At 40.5% G+C, this 25,035-nt stretch overlaps 1 protein-coding gene across 7 annotated transcripts in view; it reads left to right on the plus strand.

The window, feature by feature from the left end:
- The window catches only part of LOC311046655 (neuron navigator 2-like), a 46,158-nt gene extending 31,456 nt beyond the window's left edge, over window positions 1-14,702 (plus strand). For all 7 annotated transcript variants that reach the window (XM_084059130.1, XM_084059131.1, XM_084059132.1 and 4 more), the window contains 16 exons: window positions 698-781; window positions 1,754-1,865; window positions 2,296-2,498; window positions 3,706-3,950; window positions 5,630-5,789; window positions 5,915-6,245; window positions 6,455-6,555; window positions 6,938-7,033; window positions 7,261-7,429; window positions 7,535-7,770; window positions 8,515-8,681; window positions 8,793-8,858; window positions 9,435-9,631; window positions 9,746-9,855; window positions 10,055-10,213; window positions 12,041-14,702. In XM_084059130.1, the coding sequence (XP_083915256.1) occupies window positions 698-781; window positions 1,754-1,865; window positions 2,296-2,498; window positions 3,706-3,950; window positions 5,630-5,789; window positions 5,915-6,245; window positions 6,455-6,555; window positions 6,938-7,033; window positions 7,261-7,429; window positions 7,535-7,770; window positions 8,515-8,681; window positions 8,793-8,858; window positions 9,435-9,631; window positions 9,746-9,855; window positions 10,055-10,213; window positions 12,041-12,139 (2,535 nt within the window). In that variant the 3' untranslated portion in view covers window positions 12,140-14,702. The remainder of the gene's footprint in view (window positions 1-697; window positions 782-1,753; window positions 1,866-2,295; window positions 2,499-3,705; window positions 3,951-5,629; window positions 5,790-5,914; window positions 6,246-6,454; window positions 6,556-6,937; window positions 7,034-7,260; window positions 7,430-7,534; window positions 7,771-8,514; window positions 8,682-8,792; window positions 8,859-9,434; window positions 9,632-9,745; window positions 9,856-10,054; window positions 10,214-12,040) is intronic.
- The last annotated feature ends 10,333 nt before the right edge of the window (window positions 14,703-25,035 follow it).

Raw genomic sequence — 25,035 nt, forward strand, 5'->3', positions numbered from 1 at the left:
GCGGGTGTTTTTTATTTACTCCAATGCACCTGTCTCGCCAAAATTTCACTCAGGTGTGCAAAAGTCTTTGGATTACCTGCCAAAAAGGCAACTAAAATGGATGTGTCACTTTAAACAACAACAGAGTGCTTTGTTTTCTTATGCCTCCATTAAAACGTCACCCATCTTATCTTCTTCAGAACTAATCAGTAAATCTACCTGCCAGAAAGAATACAGCACGTAGCCCAACAATTTCAACAGGATATATGTGTATAGGATCTATACACAATCAAAGTCAGTATAATCCATGTAGTTTTCAGCTGCGGCAAGCATCACTAATGTTTGCTTACATTACAGCTGAGCTCACTACTTTTGTTGCATTGTATTATGTATTTGCTATTTGATAATTGGTCAACTATGAGTCAGTGGTTCTCAAAGTGACGTCCAGGGACCCCCAGTGGTCCTTGAGTGAGTTCCAGAGGGTAACCAGCAAAATGTGTTAACATAGCATTAAAATAATTTAGCCAGGTAGATCTGCTATTTTTGAAAAACTTTGGAAATCTTAAACATGTTTGAAAATATTTTCAACACAAATCTTCTCTCATGGACTTCAAATACATATCAGTTTGGGGGTCCTGAACATGTTTGAGAACCACTGGTTTAAGTGCTTGATTGTCAAACTCGCTGCTGATGAAGTATTGTGATTCTTTCCCTGCAGTCCCACCTAGTGGCCGCCTTTGAGCAAAGTCTGAGCAACATGACAGTCAGGCTGCAAAACCTCACTACTGCTGCTGAACAGAAGGTAGGTAGAGAGAGAGGAGGACAGGGGGAAAAAAGAGTGAGTGAGTGAGAAAGAGATAAGATAATGTACTGTACTGTGTGTGTACTGTATATGTACTGTACACTATTTCACTTTAAAACCTTGACATTTTTAGCGGCGCTAGCCTCTCTATACCTTTAGGTATAGAGCGGATCCTGCTCTATACCTGACTTTGTCCGTGTGCGTACGTCAACGTTCTGATTGGTCAGGTGCGTCAACAAAGTGATTGGTCAAGCTTCACGTGGCACATGGTTATAAACACATTATAAACACATATCGATGACAAAATGTATCAAAGGCGCCGCTACCTTCACACAGGGTGTGATTTTTTTATATAGGAACTACATTACGTTAGTTCCACTGATCCAAGCCGTAACACAATCGATTAATTGATCATTGAAATAAACCTGCTCTGAAAATGCATGTGGCCCACCTATCTGATCACTTAACATGGCAGCCATATGGCTGCCGTGGTAAGTGGTCAGATGGGTGGGCTGCGAACTCTTTCAAGATTTTCAAGTTGGCCCTGATGATCAACAAGAGGTTTTTAACCGCTGCATTAGAGTAATAAACATTCACAAAACCTCTCGAAACTGGATACCTTGGATGTGTAGATATTTACAAGACAGGGCTGATACATGTTATGTAGAGGAACATTACAGTACATACACAAATAGACAATAGTTGCGTTGTGAGCTGCAAAATACAATTTGATGGTTGTCCTTGACATGAACATGTTTGAGGAACACTGCTCTGAGCTTCAGAACAATCCAAACCATCAGCTCTGTCAGTAACATGTGGCAGCACGTCCACGTTGTTGTAAACATGACAAGGAAACCAGCGCTGTAACCGTTTATAATGACAGGTTCCCAGCAGATGCTCTCTGGGTCATGTAGAGTTGGTATGGGTTAGTGATTGGCTAGTGGCTACCACTGACCTTCTGTCACATTCCAGGACAGTGAACTGAACGAGCTGAGACGGACCATCGAGGAACTCAAGAAGCACAACAGCAGGGCTCAGACCGCCATTAACACTGCAATTAACACGGCTGAAACATGCACACCAGGTGAACCACACACGCACATGCACGCACACGCACACTGTCTAAAACTAGAGAGGTATCAGCTAAAATGGTATTGCTAATGTTCCGTAACATACGTTTAGTCGCTGTCTATAACCTGGCAATGGAAATCCAGCCACAGAGAAATTTTCACTATTTTGGAAAGTTGTTTTGAAAAATATCTTTTTATATATTCGATTAACCCATTAAAACCGTGAAAGCATCTGTGTCATTTTAGATTTTTGTGTTGGCTATTCAAAAATAACAGATATACAAGCTCATACAAGATCTGCTATTTTGGAAAAAAAATGAAAAATCTTGAAAGTATGAGAACTACTGATTTAGAAAGCATTTCTGTAGAATCAGCCTCAGGTCTTAATGGATTACATTGATTATTATAAGTGTTGCACCCCTGCTCCTCTCGCCCCTTCCACAGAAGCAGGCTCAGAACAGGGCAGTCCGGTCAGCGGAGGCTCCGATCGCTCGGGGTCCTCTATGGTCAGACAGCCGTCCACAGACAGTGTGACCAGCCTGACCAGCGTCAACAGCCACACCAGCCGCTCCTCCAGCCTGAGCAGCAGCAACAACGACCTCCACACTAACCATGCCAACAGCACCAAGAAGAAGACCAAGAACTGGGTAGGAAGAATGACTGCATGATGCCTTCATCTATCTCGTCTCCATATATATATATGTCCACCCATCACACTAACCCAGAGATTCCCAATCAGTTGATTGATCATTAAAATAAACATGCTTGTCGATTGGCTATTTTCGGCGAAAGCTTTCTCAACAAAACAGAAAACAGAAAATACACTAGTATAGAGCCCTGAGGGATTCCGGTCAACCATATGAGGTTTAAGTGGTTAATGTTCACAGTATGTGCTCTCTTTGTGTGTGCGCAGCCAGTGTGTGCACTGGGTACACTGGGGCCAACATCTTTGTGTATTCAACTCCTTGACCTTATCCCCCCTGATAAAAAGAAAATCCAGATTACCTACCTACAATTTTGGTTCATTTTAATGTCTGGTTCTATAACCGGAATATATTATAATTTATAAATATGATAATTGCTTCATATATTATTAACATCAGGAATCGTGTTCAAGTGTAATTCATTGTTCAAGGGGATTTTGGCATAATGACTAAATTGGGGACAGTTTAAATAAATAAACATACAAGTCATGATTTCTGGGAGGAAGAAGTAAAGAAAAACTCTGGTGGTGACATGAGGCAAGCCTATTAACAGGTGTGATCATGTGTACCGTACTGTACTGTACTGTACTGTACTGTACGTGTGTGTTCCAGTAAGAAGAAGTATATGATCCTGGTTCAATTTCTGGTGGTCCCATATTCACCCTAGCTGTCACTGTGTAGACCTGAGTGGCTTAGAGATGTAGCTTAGTTCAGTGCTTCTCAGTTAGTTTTGCTCAAGGTACACCAAAAATGTACTTTCTTCATGAACTTGCAACCATTCTGTTCTGGATAACATTGTTCTCCTGAGACGTTCTTTGTCTGTGACCCCAAAAGTGGGTCATGACTCATGATGCAATGATTGAGAAACACTGTATTATTCTAAGAACATAGCTGTTGGTAGCGATACCCCTCTGATAGTCTTGACTAGTTGAGTTCCTGAGGGAAGAGAGGAGTGCCCAGCACAATGCCCAGTATTGTCCATACAGTATATACGGGGGGGGTCCATGGTCCTAATGCCATCCTCCTTTCTGTCTGCTCTCGCTGTAATGTGACAGGTCTGTGAGGTAAGGCAAAGAGATCATTGGTACTTCTGCTAAAATAAATCGCCTTTGCCAATAACTAAAATGATATCCCTGTCTTTTTCCTCCAGCTGCGCAGCTCCTTCAAGCAGGCCTTTGGAAAGAGGAGGACTCAGAAACCAGTCTCGTCTCATTCGGACGTGGACGATTCCTCTCTGCCCACCAAGTCCAAACTGTCCTCCAGTCAGAAAAAACAACAAAACACGTGTCCCAAGGCATCTTCCCAACACAACCAGAATGTCTCTAAGACCTCCCACCAACACAACCCCAACAATCCAATCAGAACAGGATTGGGGAGCCCACATTCCAGCTCTCTGTAAGTCTATAGCTGGCTAGTTAGCTGCAACTTCCTTTAAAGCAGTGGTTCTCAACCTTTTCAGGCCGCGACCCCCCAAGATAATCAGATTTGAAATGGGGACCCCCCACCCTGACTAACACTTGGAATTGTAGGAGTTGAGGCATTACATTTAGTTTGACTCGGTTCCACTGATAAATATTGGGAAAATAGCCGATCTACAAGCTCAATGTCTTGCAACGCGAGGCGTTGTGAGCTTGTAGGTCAGCTATTTTCACAATTGCCTCTTTCTTATATTATTTGATAATTTGAACAATGTTTTATAATATAGTTTGTTCTAGTTTTGTACTTTTGAACCCCCTGGGGTTCCAGACCCACATGTTGAGAACCACTTCTTTAAAGGACCATACAGGCATCCACACATGTCTATTCCCAGCTTAGGTCCTATAACGTACATAAACACACCATTTACCTGTTACTTATTATTTGACTTCACATTCGTTTAATTTAGTTATTTTGTCCAGAAATGTATTGAATTTACTGAATAATTGAGTCAATGTTAGTCTGCAATTAGATTGTAATACCATACAGAAAGAAACAAACTACGGTATGCTTTGGAAGATTGTCAGCAGTAGTGTCAAAGTACTTTTAGTTGTAGTCAATGGGCTAAACATGCCAAAATCACCGGCATGGTGCTTTAATATAAAGATATTTTATTTTACTTAGCCACTTGTCTGTCAAACCCAACTGTTTTAGTTGTTTCTTTCACTATACTTATTTTTTTATGTTTATGCACATGTGTTTGTGTAGTCCCTGTCTGCCCCCTGCTGTCGGAGGTTGGGCTTACAGCTCACTGTTGAGGACTGGCTCTTTGGCTCGGTAAACTGGCAGGCTTTGTCAGCCTCAAATTAAACAAACTATCTAATATAAAGGCAATAATCAATCAATCACGGGTTATAGGTACCCAGACAAACTCCCCCCTCACCCTCAAAGTGATTAAAGGTTTGTTGAATACATGGGAGACTCACACAGCTTGATGATGAAACTGTGATGGATTGTTCACTAAAATGCATCTGCATGCGGCATGCAACCTTATGTTTATAATCGACAAAGACTTCCTCTAATTGTCTCCCTTTCTCACCAGTCTTCATGATACAATGGCAGCCATTGTAGATGTCCCTTACCTTGCAACTCTGCTTTAACTATCCACTATACTGCAACAACCTTCTTTCTCAAAAATAAATTCAAATTTAAAAAGAACACAAAACTCTAATCCTTCAATTCAATATTTCCCAGATGATTCTTTGAACCATTTGGTCTCTGAAAAGGAAAGACATTTCCAAACAATTCCTCTCAGAGATGGAACAGCAGTGCGGCAGTACAGTACAGTACAACAACTAAGCAGTAAAAATTGGGACTTCTACAATGACTTTATCTGCACGGTACTCCAAATCTAAGTTGAATCAATAACTAGTTAGAAATATCTGGGTCTGGTGGAGTGGAGGACTTGATTTATTTGACCTTAAAGTACAAGTGATTCACTGACTTTTGGGCTGTTAAATTGTCTGGTAATTACACAAGTGAAATGAAAAATAATGAACACTATACACAGTATATCTTCCCACCAAGGCCTGCTCTACAGACGGTGCTTTAATGGACTGTAGGTAACCGAGTGTGAATTATGTTTGTATTGTGTTCAGGATCTCAGAATGTGTGTCTGCCGGTGAGGAGAGAGAGGCGGTGATGCAGCTTCGCAGTGAACTGAGAGACAAAGAGATGAAGCTGACCGACATCAGGCTGGAGGCTCTGAGTTCAGCCCATCAACTGGACACTTTACGGGAAGCTATGACACGCATGCAGGTAGCATTCATAAATAAATCATTATAAACTATATTAACTAACCAGATTAAAGCTCCATTTTATTCAAAAGACTATGACTAAACTAAATCAAAATTTGCTTTCAAACATTTCATTAACACGAACAGGGAGACATGGAGGCACTAAGGCAGGAGAACATGAGACTGAAGATGGAGACACAGGACCACGACCACCACCACAGTCTGAATCAAAGCCAGACTCCAAGCCACCAGAACCAAGCCCAGCTCGGCGCACAGAGCGTCAGCCAGCATCAGGCTCATTTCAATCACAACCACCACAACCACAACGCATACCAGAACCACGGCTCACAGCAGTCCAACACCCTGCAGCAGCAGAACGGCTTCTACAGGGGAGGCGCCGTGGAAGGAGGAACGCATCCCTGTGTGGGTCAGACTCAGAACCAGCACACTTCAAACGCCACAGAGTCTACTGGCCTGGGTAATGAAGTCAGCCATTTTGAATAGATGGGATGGATGTGTGTGTGTGTGTGTGTGTGTGTGTGTGTGTGTGTGTGTGTGTGTGTGTGTGTGTGTGTGTGTGTGTGTGTGTGTGTGTGTGTGTGTGTGTGTGTGTGTGTGTGTGTGTGTGTGTGTGTGTGTGTGTGTGCGTGTGCACACTCTTAACTACGTCTTTTCTTTTTCTTGCAGACATGCTGTTGTTGGACGGTGCAGAGGGTGGCTGCAGGAAAGAAGGCCGACATGTCAAAGTGGTGGTGTCTCTGTCTCACAGGAGCAACACAACCACACAGGTACTGTACTCATACAGTGCAGTGCATCAGTGGTTGGGGTCCCCCACATGATTTTTTTTTGGGGGGGGGTGTCCCAGATGACGGTGAAGGACTTTTAAGACTTTTAAGACCTAAAATAATAATAATAATAAATAGATGAAATGAAAAAAGACCATTACTGCATCAAAAGTAATCAACATACTATACTATAAAAATGTGTCAAACATTGTCCAAATCGTCAAATAATATACAGTAAGAAAGAGGCAAAAGTTGTGAAAATAGCTGATCTACAAGCTCACAATTGTGAGCTTGGAAGGAAGTATTTTGCAAATGACTACATTTGAGGAGTAACACTCATTTTCTGTGTATAAATCATGCATGTTATTTTGGGTTGGTGTTCCAGGAGAACAATGAGACACAGTTTCTGATTGGCTGTATGCGGGTGAGTGGGCGGACCAGGTGGGACGTTTTGGATGGAGTGGTCCGGAGACTGTTCAAGGTAAAAACAAACAAAAAGAATACAAGCTAGCAACAACATATGGCGTTAAAGTGGTTGTGGGAGCAGTAAGGGATTTTGGCACCTACAGTGGTTAACTACTACTGCATTAAAGACTGGCAGTTTATTAACAGCTTGTGTAATTGCTTAAATTCCTGTTGTTTGATCACATGATTCGAATGACCTCGCTGACTTCCTGCTGTATCTCCTCTCTCATTGGTTGCTGGTAGGAGTATCTCTACCATATAGACCCTGTAGGCCAGTTAGGTCTATCCAGTGACAGCGTGCTGGGTTACAGCATCGCAGACATCAACCGTCACCCTGGCATTCAAACACCCGAGCTACTGCCCTGCGGATACCTGGTGGGAGACAGCGACACCATATCTGTCTGTCTGAAAGGTACAGTAGTTAGCTGTCTGTCTGTCTGTCTGTCTGTCAGACACGATATACTGTACTGTAGGTCAAGCGGGTCTTAAGTGTTACTGTGTGTCTTTCTTTCTCCAGACTCATCTCTCCAATGTCCTGACGGCCTGGTGTTTGAGACGCTGGTCCCTCTACCCATAATGCAACACTACATCTCACAGCTGCAGGAGCATCGCTGTGTGGTTCTGTCAGGACCCAGCGGCACAGGCAAGAGTTTCCTGGCCGTCCGATTGGCTGAACACTTTGTACTGAGGGAAGGGCTAGACGTCACACCAGGACTAATCACTACCTTCAGTGTTGGGGACAACAACGTGCAGGTGTGTGTGTGTGTGTGTGCATGCGTGCGTGCATGGAACATGTTTTCTGTTTTTGTGTCATTGTTAACCACAGCATCCCTGTTCTGGGCTGAACATTCAGTGAAAAGAGCTGATCTACAAGCTCTAAATAGCTTGCAGATCGGCTACAGTATTTTCGCAGGAGAGATTTGGTATAGAGGTTAAAAGGAGGGGACCTACTAGTGAACCCTGGGGGACTCCAGTCAACGAAGTGTATAGGGTTTAATTGTTTATTGGGGATGTGAAACTACTCATCTGCCATGTGAAAATGTCCTTGAGCAAGGCACTGAATGACAAACACCTGACCTCCACATGAAGGGTTGTGGTGGTTGAAAACAGAACCTCCTGTCTGACATCTAACCAGTATAATGAAATACAAAAAAAAGGGGGAGACATTTTTTTAAAGCTAAGTATAGGGTCATCTTTAATTTGTGGGTATTTGCAATCATAGCACACTTCTCCACAAAACTTGAGTGTCGCCCTATCTTGCAATCATTTTCCAGCCATGTGTTTCCAGCCAAGTCAGAGTGCAAGTTTCAACTGTGTCTCTCCGCTTCGCTGCAATTATTCTGATACAGCTGAATTTCCAGGTAATTCTTTGACTAAACAATGAGCTAACAAACAGTGTGCGTGTGCGCGTGCGTGCGTGCGTGCATGCGTGTGTGCGTGTGTGTGTGCGTGTGTGTGTGTGTGTGTGCGTGTGTGTGTGCGTTGTTGTCTCAACAGGAGGTCCATCAGTCTCTTTGTAAGCTGTGTGAGCAATACAAGGGCAGTAACAGTGGGAGAGGGGATAAAGTGCTGCCCCTAGTGGTGATTGTAGAGAACCTCCATTACTTCCCATCACCACCTACTGAACTGATCAACGGGCTGTGTAACACCACTCAACACCACTGGTCAGTTTGTATGCATGCTGTATGGACAAATATAATTAACAGCCAATGGTCTTGATGTACAGGAAAAGAACTACAAAATACCATCTTACTATGTGTTGTGCTTTTCTCCAGTCCCTATGTCATTGGAACCATGAGTCAGACCTGTCCTGCTAAGCTTCATCCCCAGCACAGCCTCAGGTACAGTACATGTGTGCTGCATTACACAAACATTAAGGGCTATGGACGTTGGTCACAAGAAATACATTGTGCTTAACAAGACATCTGTCTTTGTGCTGTCTGTCTGTCTGTCTGTCTGTCTGTCTGTCTGTCTGTCTGTCTGTCTGTCTGTCCTCCTAGAGACCACCTTCTAATACTGTTATCCACTATTACATTCTACAGAAATGTGGAGGCTTGTTCAACACTACCCTGGCTTTGTTTTTGTTGCCTATCGGAGGAAATATGTGCATGATAAAGCGTTTTTTTAACAATCTTTTCATATTCTGTTGGAAGGGTGCCATTAGTTTTGATAATAGTCTACTTCTGTGCTTAACTCATTAACATCGGTAAAGCATCTGTGTCATTTTAGATTTTAGACTATTCTAAAATGGCAGATATACAATCTGCTATTATTTTTTTTACATTTTTGAAAGATCTTGAAAGTGTGAGAACTGCAGATTTAGAAGGCATTTTTAGAATCGGCCTCTGGTCTTAAAGGTTTAAATTCGCTTTATTCATTTTGATGACCATCTCTCATTTTGTCTTGTGCTTGTCTAGCTGGATCATGTGGTCCAGTAAAGAGGAGCCTGTGAAAGGCTTCCTGGGTCGTTTCCTACGGCGACAGCTTCTACAAGTGGAGCTAAGCAGTCGCTGTCGGAACCCTGAGCTGAACAAGGTTGTTGATTGGTTGCTGGCTGTCTGGCAGCACCTCGACCACTTCCTGGATATGCACACTTCTGCAGATGTCTCTATAGGTACTGTAATACATTACACATACACAAACACTCAGACAGATGCTCAAACAGACAAAGACCATTCTGTCTGACTGTTTTCATCAGTCTGAAAGTGACTGTGATCCTCTCGTGCAGGGCCAGGTCTCTTCCTGTCTTGTCCCATGTCAGTGGAAGCTTCCAGATTGTGGTTTACCCGCCTGTGGAACTACGCTGTCATCCCATACTGTCTGAAGGCTTTGAGACAGGTAAAACTGTGTGTGTGTGTGTGTGTGTGTGTGTGTGTGTGTGTGCGTGTGCGTGCACTTGCGTGTGTACACATACTGTCATAGTTACATATGCACACATCAGCCATTTGCTGGAAATTTGCTTGAAAATCCAGCCTTCTAAACTAGTTGTTGTACAAGTTCATAATATGTGGCATTTGTGTGTGTTTTTCTCTGGCAGCTGTCTGATGCTGGAGCAGAGTGGGAGGATCCTACTGACTGGGTGATTGCCAGCTGGCCCTGGTCCTCTAGTCCCACCCATCAGGATTTGCTCCGCCTATGTCCTGAGGACGTCGGTTTCTCTAGTAACCATGGCACAGGCTCAAAGACAGACCCAATGGTTAGTATGACTGACACGGTTGGCCTTTGTTTCTTTCTGTACGTTTCCTTGTCTTGGTGTGTTCATGTGTGTCTGTGGTTTGGTTGTGTGTTTCTGTATTTGTATATTACATAGATAGATGTTTGGAATAAATTGCAATTCTGTGCATCTGATGTGCTACTGAAAAGTATCATGATTTATGCTAAGATAGCTTACTGTCCACCAAAGGTACAATGTGTGCCAAAGTGTTAGAATCCACAATAACCAATTAAATAAATACTATACACAGTGACAATGCTGTGGTAATGAGCTTACCCCTGCTTGCCAAGGACTGAATGCCATAAGACATTTCCCCCACCACACTGGCACACCCCCACAATTCCTACTGTTTCAACTGTTTTCAACAAAACTAGAAAAAGTGCTCCTCGGAGCACAGGTCTCCGCCAGGTCAGGTAGTTGAGTGTGGACCAGCAATGTTCTGAATTCGCCATTCAGGATGGAATGTGAAAAATTGGACGGATCCGTCTTGATCACTTGACTATAGAGATAATGTGTACCGGTTTGCGTGATGAATCAAGTTTTGTAAAAATTGGCCTCCTGGTGGCACAATAATAGGGCAATGTTGAAAGGGTGGCATTTGTTCCTCAAAGTAGTGTGAATGTGTGTGCAAAGTTTCACGGCAATCGGACACTGTTCATGATTTGCGGCACTTAGTTCAATACGGGCCATTCCTGCAAACTTTAGATGTCAATCGTAGCCAATCAGGATGGAATATGAAAAATCAAACAGATCCGTCTTGATCTCATGACTATAGAGATCATGTGTAACAATTTATGTTAAATTTGGATACAATCTGAAGGAGTAATATCCAAAAATGTGTTTTACATAAGTCGGCCTCCTGGTGGCGCTATAAAAGGCAGATGTGAAAAATGCAGGGCAAAGGTTTTTCCTTGACTTGTTGGGAGTGGGAATACAAAGTTGTAAACAGATCGGTGCAGTTGCGGGTAAAAACACGAATCGGCCTGTTATAGTGCCACCATGAGGCTGATTTGAAAAATTTGAAGTGGCATTTCTTCCTCGGCCTAGTGGGAATGTACTTGCAAAATTACACGGAAATTGCATGCTGTGTTCATGATTTGAGGCATTTTGTTCAACACGGAGCACATCTGCAAACTTTGGAAGCCTTTTTGAGCCAATTCAGGATGGAATCTGAAAAATCTGAAAAACCCTTCTCTGTAGGAGTACTGTCAAAAAAAATTGCAAAAAGAGGCCTCCTGGTAGCGCTATAACAGGCCCATGTGAAAGATTTGGGGCAGAGGTTCTGAATTGGCATCCAGGGAGTGTGTGTGTGCACAGTTTCGCTGCGATCAAGCCAACGGTGTCGGAGATTAGCTGTTCACAGACGGACACACACACAGACGGACGGACGGACGGATGGGGGGCAAAACATACTCTCTCGCCATGCCTTTCGGCCTGGTGGAGACAATAAGCAAACACAAGGGTGTGGTTTACCCATTTTCCATTCTTCTTCTTATCTCTGGATTGGAGAGCAGTAATTGCAACAATGTCCGAACAACAATAAAGATGGTGGTGCATCTAGTGTAGTGTCCAATCTGGTGTGCCGTTTGCTTCAAACGATTGTATTGACATTGTCAACCATAGATGTCCTACCCAACACCAGGGCTGATATTTCTCAAAGGAAGGGTAGTGCAGATGTCCTAGTTATAGTTTATTAGCATACTCTACTATACAGATTGGTTAATATAACATTTTTGTTGTTAAACTAAGTGTAGCTTTAATCAATAAACTGAACAAATGTTGCTCTCTTATCTCCTAAACACCATCCAGGTCTCCATGCTGCAGAAACTCAAGGATGTCACCCATTGCTACCATAGCAATGGTACCTATGACAGCACAGCAGAACCAGCCCCAGAGTCGGCCATTTGAAAGCTCTGGAATATTGGATGAAAGAGTTTTTGGAAAAGAGTTTGCACAACAAGGTAATGGATACAGGTGGACGCCATTTATATATAGGGTCTATTTGGCTCCCTGACTTCAGTCAAACCCAATGAATACTTGAACAGATGCATAATGGTAGCAACAGAACTATCCTGGATGCCTGTTAGTGAATAGAAGAGCACACAGGACAGGTCATACAGTATGTGGAAGTGAGCAACTTACCGATCACATTGTTCGCTTGGGGCCTTACTCTTGCAGGTTCTTGCTTTGTCATTTGCCTTTTTTCGGAAGAGGAAAACATGTGCCAATCATGTGCATATATCAATGACACCAGGACCAGTGAACCAGTAACAGCTTGTTCACTTACAACAGCAACCCAGCTGGTTCCAGAGAGAGAGAAGCTCGACTCTAAGGAGCAGAGCAGAGTGGAGACGGCTAAACATGCTAAAAATGCATTACTGACTACGCAACTTGAAGATCAGTCGTGCGATGGAGACTTAGTGTTGACAGTCGTTACCGCTGTGCGATGGAGTATTACATTTTTTTTTGCCTGAACTGATTGACGTGAACTAAACTGAGCCAATTTGAGCAGAACTTAGAGTGAACCTAACAGCATTTCACTGATCTGAGCATAGCTATGATTCAAACAAAACAAAATGTCATTTTTACCCGGTCTGCTATCATTTCTAATTCATGCAACGGATACAGCCTAGTCACAAGTCACTTGTCTGGAAGTTAGAGAGCTAAACGTACTGCTTTTGGTCTGTCACACAGTCCAACTGCCATAGCCTGCTAGACTGTCTTGATGCCAAGATACAGCCTGGTCAGTGGTGGATTTGTTTTCACTGTAATAGCCAATGTTGTCTAGTAGAAAGATGTTTCGCTACAAAGCCAAACAGTGCCAATGCAATAAAAAAGGTCAAATATCTGTCACTGATTGTCACTTTGGTGGCCACATGGCCAGTGGCAGGCACCAAAAACGGGAACTCTCAGCCTAGCAGGTCCACAAAGTATGAACATATGCACTGTCTGTGTCTACACCACCAAAAAACGATCCAACTTGAGAGTTTACACCAAGATAATATCTAATAGAGCCCGACCAATGTATTGGTCATCATTTGACTTTTCTGATGACATTGGTATCAGCAATTATGCAGCCAATGTGTCCCGATTTTAACCACTTTCAATCTGGCGTCCCTATTTTGGACAAAAAATTACAAATACATTTGTTTTCAAAAATAGATGCAAGCATGCTGTGCGAGCTTGTAGATCGGCTAGTCTTGAAAGATTTTGAATAGGGCTGTTAAAGTGGTTAAAAAAATATTCTAGTTACATTTCTCAAATAGAAACTAATCAAAGCTATGTTTTTCAATTTGAATAAAAAAATAGAACTTTTTGATAAAATATCGCTCAAAACATTGCATAACGGTGGTCTAGGACTGTCCAAAATAGGGATTGCATCGGACCCAAAAATCTGACATCAGTTATCTAAATGTCATCTGATCTCAAACAACAAGGTTACGGTGTCAGACAATCTGTTTCCTCAATACTAAGGATCCAAACTATAAAAGATGCTACAATAATCTACACTGCATGCACAGCCCTGTTCCCCTTCTTAAAAGGGGTTGATTTTATAATGCTTGCTATGAATGATAATATTTTACATGTTATGGTGCAATCCTCCTTCACTCTGCATAATGTAGCTCCAAAAACATACAGTACTGTATGTTAAATGTACTTGTAACTAAAAGGAATGAACTCAATGTAAAGAAAGCAATGTGGTTGCATGCCAAGACTGGCTACCAGGTCTGATTAAACCATCACACTGACCCTTACCTGCATACCATCTTAAAAACATAACATTTTAGTCTCTTTATGACTTCACCCATCATTTGGGGTGAAAAGGCTAACCTCAGTTAAAGAGGTTAGAGAGACTTTGCGTCATTATGGTTAAATCATTTCTGCAATTGGCAGTACAGAAGTACAGAAAAAGGGTTAGGCACTGGTTTTGACAAACACTGATAATAACTGATATTGTCAGTTTAGTTAACCGAATTGCCAATAGACGAACCTTTCCTCACATTTCAACATGTGCATGAGTAAGAAAACGTAGTGGTGTCCTAGTATGTCTGCCCTCTCTGTGAAGTTTTTAAACCGTCAGGCCAGTATTAAAACATGCATAGCTCAAATTGTAGAGGAAATACCGTTAACATTATTACATTATGTGCATTTTGATACAGCTCAATAGTGGAGCTTTGTATGTGTGTATGTACTTGAAGTAATTTGCCTCTCAGAGATGCTGAACTTGAATGATTGGTGGGTTGTTTGTGTTGTGAGTTTTTTTTATTGTATTATTGTATCTGACATTTTAAAATGTCTTTGTCAGATTTTGTTTTCATTTCATAATGTACAGTTGATGTACATAACCTGACTTCCTGATGTTAGATTTTTAGAAATGTAGACCTAGAATTTTATATTTGCGTAAGGCTTGTTTTGTAAATGGTTCCATTATTGTTAAGAGCAGATTTATAAATAAACAAATGAAATGGGATTACTTTATTGCTGTGTGTCTTTTCTCATGACATTTGACCAAACCCGTTGTAGATTAGCAGCATCTACATCTGGTTGTAAATGGTACTGGTTATTGTGTCTCCATGCCATGGTACTGGTCATTATGTCCCCATGGTCAGTATCATGTCGGTAGTATCATGGTCAGTATCATGCCAGTATGTCAATATCATGTGACATGATACTGACCATAATAAATAATATCCTGTCAAACATGGGATATGAAATGGATAATTTGAGAAACTATTTATGAATTAATCTATTGAACTGATATAAAGGCAGGTTTAAATATCCACCAAACCCCAGATGATAGACGGATCCATAGTCATTAACATAATCAGCACCATCCTACTATAATTCTAGTAACCTCTGTCTGTCTGTCTGTTTGTAGTGGTGTCACTACCCGGTTCTCCTCACTGGCTGGAGCAATTGCTCTGATTTCGCACACAGCCATTCACCATTACCATCTGAACGCAACTGTGAAGCCCGTTTTTCGATTTCATCAAATCTCAGCTTCTTATTAGCGTTTATGTGTCAAACAATGTCGCCTCCCGGGTTGCCAGATCATGTGCGCATATCCCCCCACGGATGCGTCGACCGGGTATGGTCTAGTACTCATAACATAGTCAGCACCATAGTCATTAACATAATCAGCACCATAGTCATTAACATAGTTAGCGCCATAGTCTAGAACATAGTCAGCACCATATGAACATAGTCAGCACCATAGTCATTAACATAATCAGCACCATAGTCAGCTACATAGTCAGCACCATAGTCAGTTATATAGTAAGAACCATAGTCAGCAACATGGTCAGCACCATAGTCAGTTACATAGTCAGCACCATGATACCATTATACTGACATGATACTGACCATGATACTAACATGATACTGACTATGATACTGTCATGATACTAACATGATACTAACATGATACTGACCATGATACTGACAATCAATTGATGTGAATATTAACAATTTAAACCTGTTAATTATCCGATGTCTTTTCCCTAAATAGAAGTATTTAGAATGACAATACTGAAAAATACTGAAATATTCAAAAATGTGTCTAATGAAGAAGCAAATATCTGAAGACCTAATGAATGGTATATTCTTTTACAGAACAACTCACTGAAATCAACCATCTAATCAGTGGATTATACACTGTAACAGTTCCAGGTTTCTGTTGGAATGTCCCAAATAAAGTTTAGCATTATAGTAGAAAGACATACTCAAATGAATGACGTTTTAAAGTCCAAAGTTCTGATATAATACATAAGTCATTTTTGCACACAGCTCTGCAGCGCTCCATCAGCAGGAAAGTAAGCAATGTGCTTCATGTGAATACATATTGATTTACACCACAATAATAATTGTTACGCAGGATTTTCCTTCATAAAGCACATATTTTGAGTATTTTCATTAGATAGAGATTTAAATCTGAATATCTGTCTATAATATTCTCCAATCTTTTTCTAACTTTACCACAGACTTTCGATGTGAGGAGGAGGAGGCACTATATGAGCCATTCTACCGAATCGGTTCAAATTCAGAGTTGGATATTGTGTGAAATTTGAATTCTATTTTGGAAAAACTTTGGTAGCACTTTACAATAATGACCCGTTATAAAGCATTTATAAACGTTTATAAGTAGTTTGTAGACTATTAACAAATCATTAACAACCTGTTTGTTGACATTCGTAAATGATTACTAAAACCTTTATAACTACAGTTACAAATCATTTGTAAAGTATTAGTAAGTAGTGAACTATTCATGAATAAGCCATTTATATACATCTGTAAAAGATTATTAAATCATTTGTAACGACCCATTCTAAAGCATTTATAAACGTTTATAAGCAGTTTGTAGACTATTAACAAATCATTAACAACCTGTTTATTGACATTCGTAAATGATTACTAAAACCTTTATAACTACGGTTACAAATCATCTATAAAGGTATTAGTATTATTATAATTATAATAATACTAATACCTTTATTAGTATAATTATTTGATAAGATGTGCCAAAGAGGGGTACCCATGTACATTATAAGGATACTTGCCTTTTGGTATGCTCATCAGACTATGCAGGTGAAGTGGGGTAATACTGTGTCTGAACATTTCTATGTAAATAATGGGGTGAAGCAAGGGGGGATTTTATCTCCCCTACTGTTTAATTTATACATGGACGATTTATCAAGGAATCTGAACCTGTGTAAAACTGGTTGTGTCATAGGGGACTCTGTTGTCAACCACCTTATGTATGCGGATGATTTAATTATCTTTTCTCCGTACAGTGCAGGCTTACAACAGCTTCTGAGGGTGTGTTCGCAGTATGGCATTGAATTCAATATTAAGTATAATGCCAAAAAGAGTAGCATCATGATTGTACGAAGTAAAGAGGATAGAAGGGCTGTATTCCCTAATTTTATTCTCAGTAGCAACATACTATCTGTGTGCAGGGAGATTAAGTACCTTGGTCACTATATCTCTGATGATCTTACAGATGACAAAGACATCAATAGACAAAGATCCAAATTATATGCTCAGGCAAATATACTAATGAGGAAATTTCACAAATGTTCTGTACATGTCAAGGTATCACTTTTTAAAGCTTTCTGTACACCTTTGTATACGGCTCACCTATGGAGTAATTACAAGGTTAGCAGCATGCAAAAACTCAAAGTAGCATATAATGATGCTCTACGGTTGCTGGTGAGGGTACCAAGATGGCACAGTGCCAGTCAGCTGTTTGTTAACTTGGGGGTACCTACCTGTCAAGCCCTACTAAGAAACTTAATGTACAAATTCATATGTCGTCTTGAAGAGTCTGACAATCATGTTATCAAGATTTTAATTAATCCTATCATGAGCTACACTAGGTTCTCGTCCATGATATGGAAACATTGGCGAAACAGCCTCTACAGACTGTGAGCAGCTGTAGAAGGACTGTCTTATTGTTTTATATGTTTTATGTTTTGTTTTGTTTTATATCGTTGCTTTTATCTGAGTTTTAGCAATGAGCAACTGTCATATGTATTGTTTTATGGACTCTGAGTCTGAAATAAAGATTGAATTGAGTAATTATTCATGAATAAGCCATGTATAATACATCTGTAAATGATTATTACATCATTTGTAACTGATGTTACATAATATATACAAGCTATTGGTAGCTTGTTCATGTTTAACATATGCTTTGTTAAACATTCCTAAAGTATCTATAAATCCTTAGTACATGTTATTATGTGCCCTATAGTAAAGTGAAGACAGTTCATCATTTACAACTGTCTGTTAATGTGTTTGTTCATGTTTAACATGCTTTGTAAAACATTCCTAAAATATCTATAAATCCTCTGTACATGTTATTATGTGCCCTACAGTAAAGTGAAGACAGTTCATCATTTATGACTGTCTGTTAATGTGGACTTTCTCCTTACCTGTTGCAAACTACCTGGCTTTCATGAATGCAGACACCAAACAATTACTAGAATTATCATTCATGTTAAGCAAATGATTCGTAAAGAGTATGTAAACCATTTGTGGTGTTAGGGACCAAAAAAGTCACTACAAAGTACTACCAATCAACTCTAAATTGCCTGAAACATACTCCTAACAGGTTTTTGGGGGGACGATTTTGGCCTCCACACTTAGTGATTATTTCGGATTTAACTTTCGTTTCGGTGGTGACCAACTTTCGTTTCGGTAGTTTGATTACAAAATGTAAGTTGTGTAAAAAATAATCTGACTATAGTAAGTTGTTATTTGTTTGTTTAAGTCAGGCTATAATCTACTCAGAGTCATAAGTTTACAAAATGTACAGTGAACGTCTGTGCGGTTTGTCTTCATCACTGAAAATAACGTACATGTAAACTGATGTCATGTGCAGTTGGGGTGAAGAAACACAACCATTTCACTCCTAATAATACCTATTTGATTTGACATCCTGACTTGCTGCTGTAGCTGAGGCTTGAACCTGTTACCTGCGGCTCACTAGTCAGTGACTCTATCCATTCACCTACAGCTGTTTCCTTGGAATATGTGGTTCTGAAACGTTTTGTTGTCAACCCCCCCAAATTGACCTGTATTTGGGCAGTGGACCCCAATGTGAAAAGATGTAGTGTCAGGGCCCCCCATGAAAAAGATTTATATTTATGCTGTAACACATTTTTTTTAAAGTTATTTGTCTTGTTTGTTGTTCAAGTCAAAGCACCAGGAAGGCTGTACTTGTCAGCCATCTGTTAGCTCAATGGGTTGAGACGCAGTATTCATGATCCAGAGGCCATGAGTTCAAATCCCATTGATGTCTTTCCTATGATTCTTTCCTTTGCAGACTGGCTTCCAGAAGATCAACTGAAAACTACCAGGAAGGCTATATTTGTCATCCAACTGTTAGCTCAATGGGTTGAGACGCAGTATACATGATCCAGAGGCCATGAGTTCAAATCCCATTGATGTCTTTCCTATGATTCTTTCCTTTGCAGACTGGCTTCCAGAAGATCAACTGAAAACTACCAGGAAGGCTGTACTTGTCAGCCATCTGTTAGCTCAATGGGTTGAGACGCAGTATTCATGATCCAGAGGCCGTGAGTTCAAATCCCATTGATGTCTTTCCTATGATTCTTTCCTTTGCAGACTGGCTTCCAGAAGATCAACTGAAAACTACCAGGAAGGCTGTACTTGTCAGCCATCTGTTAGCTCAATGGGTTGAGACGCAGTATACATGATCCAGAGGCCATGAGTTCAAATCCCACTGGTGTCTTTACTGTGATGCTTTCCTTTGCAGACTAACTTCTAGAAAAACAAGTTAAAACCACCAGGAAACCTGTAACTCTCAGCCAACAGCTTAGCTCAACTGGTAGAGCGTCTGTCCAATAACATGACTTGACTTGACTTGAGTGGGTTCGATTCCCACTCGAGTCAAGTGTCCCCGGTAACTTGAGCCAACGGATAAATTGACTGATATCCTTAGTGATGCTTCCCTTTGCAGACTAACTTCTAGAAAAACAAGTTAAAACCACCAGAAAACCTGTAACTCTCAGCCAACAGCATAGCTCAACTGGTAGAGCGTCTGTCCAATAACATGACTTGACTTGACTTGAGTGGGTTCGATTCCCACTCGAGTCAAGTGTCCTTGACTCGAGTGGGAGGAGGACTTGACGTGGGGGACTTGACGTTAGTGGGAATCGAACCCAGGACCGCTCGGTCCTGGGTTGAACTGGATTTGAACCAGCACACTCCTATAAGTTATTCTACGGATATCAGTCAATTTATCCGTTGCCCCAAGTTACCGGGGACACTTGCCTCGAGTGGGAATCGAACCCAGTCAAGTCAAGTCATGTTATTGGACAGACGCTCTAGTTGAGCTATGCTGTTGGCTGAGAGTTACAGGTTTCCTGGTGGTTTTAACTTGTTTTCTAGAAGTTAGTCTGCAAAGGGAAGCATCAATAAGGATATCAGTCAATTTATCCGTTGCCCCAAGTTACTTGACTCGAGTGGGAATCGAACCCACTCAAGTCAAGTCAAGTCATGTTATTGGACAGGCGCTCTACCAGTTGAGCTATGCTGTTGGCTGAGAGTTACAGGTTTTCTGGTGGTTTTAACTTGTTTTTCTAGAAGTCAGTCTGCAAAGGGAAGCATCACTAAGGATATCAGTCAATTTATCCGTTGCCTCAAGTTACCGGGGACACTTGACTCGAGTGGGAATCGAACCCACTCAAGTCATGTTATTGGACAGACGCTCTACCAGTTGAGCTAAGCTGTTGGCTGAGAGTTACAGGTTTCCTGGTGGTTTTAACTTGTTTTTCTAGAAGTTAGTCTGCAAAGGAAAGCATCACAGTAAAGACACCAGTGGGATTTGAACTCATGGCCTCTGGATCATGTATACTGCGTCTCAACCCATTGAGCTAACAGATGGCTGACAAGTACAGCCTTCCTGGTAGTTTTCAGTTGATCTTCTGGAAGCCAGTCTGCAAAGGAAAGAATCATAGGAAAGACATGAATGGGATTTGAACTCATGGCCTCTGGATCATGAATACTGCGTCTCAACCCATTGAGCTAACAGATGGCTGACAAGTACAGCCTTCCAGGTAGTTTTCAGTTGATCTTCTGGAAGCCAGTCTGTAAAGGAAAGACATCAATGGGATTTGAACTCATGGCCTCTGGATCATGAATACTGCGTCTCAACCTATTGAGCTAACAGATGGCTGACAAGTACAGCCTTCCTGGTAGTTTTCAGTTGATCTTCTGGAAGCCAGTCTGCAAAGGAAAGAATCATAGGAAAGACATCAATGGGATTTGAACTCATGGCCTCTGGATCATGAATACTGCGTCTCAACCCATTGAGCTAACAGATGGCTGACAAGTACAGCCTTCCTGGTGCTTTGACTTGAACAACAAACAAGACAAATAACTTTAAAAAAATGTGTTACAGATAAATCTTTTTCATGGGGGGCCCTGACACTAAATCTTTTCACATTGGGGTCCACTGCCCAAATACATGTCAATTTGGGGGGTTGACAACAAAACGTTTCAGAACCACATATTCCAAGGAAACAGCTGTAGGTGAATGGATAGAGTCACTGACTAGTGAGCCGCAGGTAACAGGTTCAAGCCTCAGTTACAGCAGCAAGTCAGGATGTCAAATCAAATAGGTATTATTAGGAGTGAAATGGTTGTGTTTCTTCACCCCAACTGCACATGACATCAGTTTACATGTACGTTATTTTCAGTGATGAAGACAAACCGCACAGACGTTCACTGTACTTTAGTACATTTTGTAAACTTATGACTCTGAGTAGAGTATAGCCTGACTTAAACAAACAAATAACAACTTAGTATAGTCAGATTATTTTTTACACAACTTACATTTTGTAATCAAACTACCGAAACGAAAGTTGGTCACCACCGAAACGAAAGTTAAATCCGAAATAATCACTAAGTGTGGAGGCCAAAATCGTCCCCCCAAAAACCTGTTAGGAGTACGTTTCAGGCAATTTAAAGTTGATTGGTAGTGACTTTTTTTTTGGTCCCTAACATTCATCGAGCTCTGGACTTAGTAATTTTTTTTCCGTTTCGGTAGTGACACAATGGTGTCACTACCGAAACGAAAAAAAAATTGTTCCCCCAAAAACCTGTTAGGAGTACGTTTCAGGCAATTTAAAGTTGATTGGTTGTGACTTTTCTTTTGGTCCCTAACATTCATCGAGCTCTGGACTTAATAATTTTTTTTCCGTTTCGGTAGTGACACTACCGAAACGAAAAAAAAATTGTTCCCCCAAAAACCTGTTAGGAGTACGTTTCAGGCAATTTAAAGTTGATTGGTAGTGACTTTTTTTTTGGTCCCTAACATTCATCGAGCTCTGGGCTTCATACGTTTTTTTCCCGTTTCGGTAGTGACACTACCGAAACGAAAAAAAAATGTTCCCCCAAAAACCTGTTAGGAGTACGTTTCAGGCAATTTAAAGTTGATTGGTAGTGACTTTTTTTTTGGTCCCTAACATTCATCGAGATCTGGACTTAGTAATTTTTTTTCCGTTTCGGTAGTGACACAATGGTGTCACTACCGAAACGAAAAAAAAATTGTTCCCCCAAAAACCTGTTAGGAGTACGTTTCAGGCAATTTAAAGTTGATTGGTAGTGACTTTTTTTTTGGTCCCTAACATTCATCGAGCTCTGGGCTTCATAAGTTTTTTTCCCGTTTCGGTAGTGACACTACCGAAACGAAAAAAAAATGTTCCCCCAAAAACCTGTTAGGAGTACGTTTCAGGCAATTTAAAGTTGATTGGTAGTGACTTTTTTTTTGGTCCCTAACATTCATCGAGATCTGGACTTAGTAATTTTTTTTCCGTTTCGGTAGTGACACTACCGAAACGAGAAAAAAAAGGTTCCGGAGCTCGATGAATGTTAGGGACAAAAAAAAAGGTCACTACCAATCAACTTTAAATTGCCTGAAACGTACTCCTAACAGGTTTTTGGGGGAACAATTTTTTTTCTCGTTTCGGTAGTGATACCATTGTGTCACTACCGAAACGGAAAAAAATGACTAAGTCCAGAGCTCGATGAATGTTAGGGACCAAAAAAAAAGTCACTACCAATCAACTTTAAATTGCCTGAAACGTACTCCTAACAGGTTTTTGGGGGAACAATTTTTTTTTCCTTTCGGTAGTGACACCATTGTGTCACTACCGAAACGGAAAAAAAATTACTAAGTCCAGAGCTCGATGAATGTTAGGGACCAAAAAAAAAGGTCACTACCAATCAACTTTAAATTGCCTGAAACTTAGTCCTAACAGGTTTTTGGGGGAACAATTTTGGCCTCCACACTTAGTGATTTTTTCGGATTTAACTTCGTTTCGGTAGTGACACAATGGTGTCACTACCGAAACAAAAAATAAAATGACTAAGTCCAGAGCTCGATGAATGTTAGGGACCAAAAAAAAGTCACTACCAATCAACTCTAAATTGCCTGAAACGTACTCCTAACAGGTTTTTGGGGGGACGATTTTGGCCTCCACACTTAGTGATTTTTTCGGATTTAACTTTTCTTTCGGTAGTGACACAATGGTGAAAAAATACATTTACTAAGTCCAGAGCTCGATGAATGTTAGGGACCAAAAAAAGTCACCACAAATTACTACCAATCAACTCTAAATTGCCTGAAACGTACTCCTAACAGGTTTTTGGGGGGACGATTTTGCCCTCCACACTTAGTGATTTTTTTCGGATTTAACTTTCGTTTCGGTATTGACAAACTTTCGTTTCGGTAGTGACACAATGGTGAAAAAATAAATGTACTAAGTCCAGAGCTCGATCAATGTTAGGGACCAAAAAAAGTCACTACAAAGTACTGCAGACCACAGGTTTCTGTTGTGGCTGTTCTTCATAATTTACTACAGACTAATACTACAATTACTTCAACAACAATAATAAACCAGAAACAACAAATGAAGATATACAAGCTTCTAGCCTTGTAGATCTGCTATTTTTGACGAATGTTTCCACCCAGAATAAAAAGTTAAGTATAAAGTTATTTTCAACTTGTGTTTTTCAGTAACAGGAGTCTCCCAGTCTCTCCAGTCATATCCCGGCGGACACAGTAGTCTTCAAGGCAAGAGTCAAAGTCAGAATGCAACATATACCTTATAGACGCCGGTAGGGAAGGGGCAACTATTATTAACTTATAGACTCCAAGAACTTGGAATCAATACTCGATTAATGTTAGAACATAAGTCTAACAACACACTTCCCTAAAGGCAAGGCTCCTTTCGGTCATCTCTGTGCTTTCAGAGCTCGCTCTATCGGGACGGACCTGAACCCAGCATCTGAGGTATTTTTTACTTTACTGGAGTATTTCCAATGTTCAGTACTTCTACTACTCCACCACACCTCAGAGGCAAATATTGTACTTTTACTCCACTACAATTTTTTGAAACCTTTAGTTACTTTGTAGATTTTGATTATTACTACAAAACATACAAACATTAACCCTATTTAAACTTTGGCCATTTGAAAATAGCAGATCTACAAGCTCAAAAGTGCTACAGGATGAGGTGGAGTCTGAAGATGAGTGTCTTCACAACAATGATGAGCTACGCTGTTGGTCACAGAATTCCTGAAGCAGCACAGCTGTACAGTTACAGATAATGAGCCTATTGAGATCAGATACGGTAATGTTTAGTGATATACTGTAGCGCCTTTATAAAAAAAAAGAAGAAAGCAATAAATAAAGAAATAAATACAATTAAAAAAAAAACATCACATTCAAATACAGTAAATGGAAGTTAAAACAAAACATACATTACAACTGAAATATTTTTTGTGCAAATATTACATAATTTCCAATGATATTATCCATCAAAGACTAATGCTATTATGTCATTTTGACAAGCCTATGAAGTCATGACGACCAAGAAGAAAACAGGAAAACAATAACCCAAAATACATGTCAATAATTAACATTACAACAATAAAAAAGGAGGAAAACTAAAACAAAATACAGATAAGATACAATAAACTAACAGATATTCAAATTAATATTTGCACAAAAAAAAACTCTTGCTGACCTCCCTCATCTATCCCGTCACAGTTGTAAACCCAATTGCCCTTTTGGGACACTAATAAAGACCTTGAACCTTGAACCTTGAACAGTTCATCCATTTACCAATTTAGTTTATCCACTTAACAAGGCTGCCATGTTAAATTGTAATGTTTCTATCTATCAATGATGAAACATAGATTCATTCAAGTTCATTTATTTAAGACTGGCAGTTGGCAGCACACAGCATTCATCATGTCTCTTGTATATACTA

The sequence above is a fragment of the Gymnoscopelus microlampas genome (genome assembly GCF_963454915.1).
Source record: "Gymnoscopelus microlampas genome assembly, chromosome: 6".
NCBI classification, from domain to species: Eukaryota; Metazoa; Chordata; class Actinopteri; order Myctophiformes; family Myctophidae; genus Gymnoscopelus; species Gymnoscopelus microlampas.